Source organism: Aspergillus pseudonomiae (genome assembly GCF_009193645.1).
Source record: "Aspergillus pseudonomiae strain CBS 119388 unplaced genomic scaffold BDV37scaffold_264, whole genome shotgun sequence".
Taxonomy (NCBI): domain Eukaryota; kingdom Fungi; phylum Ascomycota; class Eurotiomycetes; order Eurotiales; family Aspergillaceae; genus Aspergillus; species Aspergillus pseudonomiae.
Window position 1 is genome coordinate 1,959 of NW_022476256.1, and position 2,624 is coordinate 4,582.

Here is a 2,624-nt window from a genome sequence, read left to right on the forward strand (position 1 = left end):
TGCTCGTTGGACAGCTCGCGAGGTTCGAATTTACCGAATCCGAAAGCAATCATCTTCCTTACAGCAAGATAAAAATATCAACCCACAAAGAAGGCGAGCTTTTTCTGGAACTAAAATTGATACCAGTATTTTTCAACTCGCGAACAATACTCCCTATTAACTCCAGGTTTTTCCCATTCAACCTAAGATTTGTATTCCCCCCGCTTCCGGAAAGCAGAGATAAGCAAGAAGACAAGCGGGTGGGAACAACAGAATGGAAGGAAGTTTTTTTGAGTGTTACTGGAAGGGTCGGAGTCGTCAAGACATCCATTTCACAGACATCTGGAAATCTTTTCCCTGATTTGGGTGGGAAATGCTACTGGCTATGGCTGAAGGGTGCAGAGATTCGAATTGAGGGGTTCCCCTATCACACTGCTACTCCTAGTGCTCCACATAGGCAGAAGCATTAGAATATTGAACTTGACGGTTAATGCAAAATCATTTAATGCCAAACTAAGCAGCTTTAATCCAAGCCTTGCAATATATCTAGAGTATTTCTAAGAATGTATATAATACACGTACAGAGTGTCCAGAAAGCTTACAATGCCAAGAAAGCCCGCTTCGCAATATATTGGATCTACATGATCTACTTAACATAACATGTATAAGTGTGATTAAGCAATGAAGATTTAATACAGAGAGTTCAGAAATTGGCAACAGAGTGAGTGGGTGGCGACAATAATGAGCTATAAATATAGGCAAGATGGTACAGTATCAGATCCAAAGTGTAAGTTAATAAATCTCGTAAGGTGAACTACGAGCACAGACAGGCTCTCATAGAACTAAGGCGTACCTAGGTACCACGGCTTCAAAATTTAGAAATATGTGGGCTCAGCAATGTGAACGGGGCCTGTAATTCTGTCAGATCGGCAGAAGTCAGAATTTCTATCTCAAGACAGGTTCTGTCTAGTTTTGTAGTATATTGAAGACGACAACAGCGGTGACGAAACACCGTAAGAATTCTTGAAGCACGGCATATATTTGGAATTACTATGTATGTGTCACTTGTTCATATATATCATTTGACATTATATGATGTCAGATTAGGAGAGCCCAAGAAGATCGCAGAGCTTGACGACCGTTATCGTTGACGTAACTTGCCATTACTGTAATTTACCATTTGCTTAAGGCCATGCATATATGAAAATAAGTTTAATATCTTGTAAAACAACTCACTAGCTACACAATATCTAGTCTTACTCAAGGGAAAATTGTGTTCATGGAGCATCCCACCGCGCTTCGCATGTCAAGACTTATGAGGCGAGTACGTATCTCTCTTACGGAAGCTCAGCACCTAGCCGTAAGTAGTAAGCAACTTCCGTTGTAACTATATCTTCGTCCACACTTCCATTTCGTATCATACCGCTAAGATAGCCATAAGTATATCGAGATGCGAGCCGGCAGTCCTCATATATGGCCAGCGCAGGCTCAATGAGATTCCCGCATTTGGTATATATGCGATTTGTGTTCTATTGGCCTATTAATACTCACCTTCAACTTCAGAAAGAGTGTTTTATCATACATAGTTACAAAAGAATATCGAAGAGCTGTTAAGGTAAGATACACGGGCACAATTGCCGGCTTCAGCACCACAATAAGTATCTTTAGCGTCTCGCAGATGATTGATATTCACGTCAGTGGGCTCAATGTAGGCGAGGCCGCGTGTGAAATCGCAGATGGGCTTTCCTACCTATTTTTAAAGAGATGTAAGCCATTGGGTACCTTCAACGAGTTCTCTTGTAGGAGCTCACACCACGCTTTCCCGGTAGACCTCTCTCCTCAAGGGCAGGAGCAGGAAAGTTCGGCGAATTCAAAATCTGTGCACGGAAAGTAAGCTAAAACTCAAGATTCTCCATATGGTTTCGCCCATACTGTGCTAGTTCTCCTGACTCCTGGGTAAGCTGCAGCACCGTAGATCTACTGCAGTCAGTAAGGAACAAACCAGAAGGACTTGACAACAAACCACTGTCGCTAAAAACAGGAATAACGTCAGAATGCACCTGCTTTTGAACATTGTATCTGCGTACTTTAGACAAATCTAATTAGTGACTATGTACGGCACAGGACAGCAGGAACCAACCGGTTTATATCTTTGTGGCAAGATCAGTACAATCTACAACAGCTATGCATCCCATCATTGCCTGATCGATATTATATACCACAGCCATAACCATTGCTCAAGCCTTGCTTAGTTGAGTCCAAATATAACATTGGCCCGTAGAACCTTAGGCTTTATTCATGGTTCACTTCCTGCAAAAGGTTTTGACAATATAAAATGATCCATATACATTCTTGATATCTCCAAAATTATTTCCCATGGGCAGTACCTTTTTGTTGCGCTCTGTTCGTCATTAGAAACTATCATTGTGTGGTCAGAAACATAATAAGTCATATGTTAATGTAGGTTAAACACCCTGCATAAACTTTGCTCAAACAATTGTAAGGGATACTGTACCTAGAACCCTGCTTCAGTTCTTTCAGCTCGACCGGATAATCAATGTCCTCTAGATATTGACGATGCTTTTTACTGGGTTTAAACAGGCTTGTAAGAGCCTTTTAGAAATGGATTCTAAGAAGAAACTTTG

General features: G+C 41.3%; 1 protein-coding gene across 1 annotated transcript; it reads right to left on the bottom strand.

Moving 5' to 3' along the window:
* Positions 1–1,316: 1,316 nt before the first annotated feature.
* On the bottom strand, positions 1,317–2,053 carry BDV37DRAFT_289991 (uncharacterized protein; the record flags this gene model as incomplete). The annotated part of the gene is made up of 6 exons (XM_032088612.1): positions 1,317–1,333; positions 1,403–1,508; positions 1,562–1,729; positions 1,791–1,856; positions 1,912–1,956; positions 2,003–2,053. The coding sequence occupies 6 exons, from the start codon at positions 2,051–2,053 to the stop codon at positions 1,317–1,319; spliced, it is 453 nt and encodes a 150-aa protein (XP_031934100.1).
* Positions 2,054–2,624: the final 571 nt, after the last annotated feature.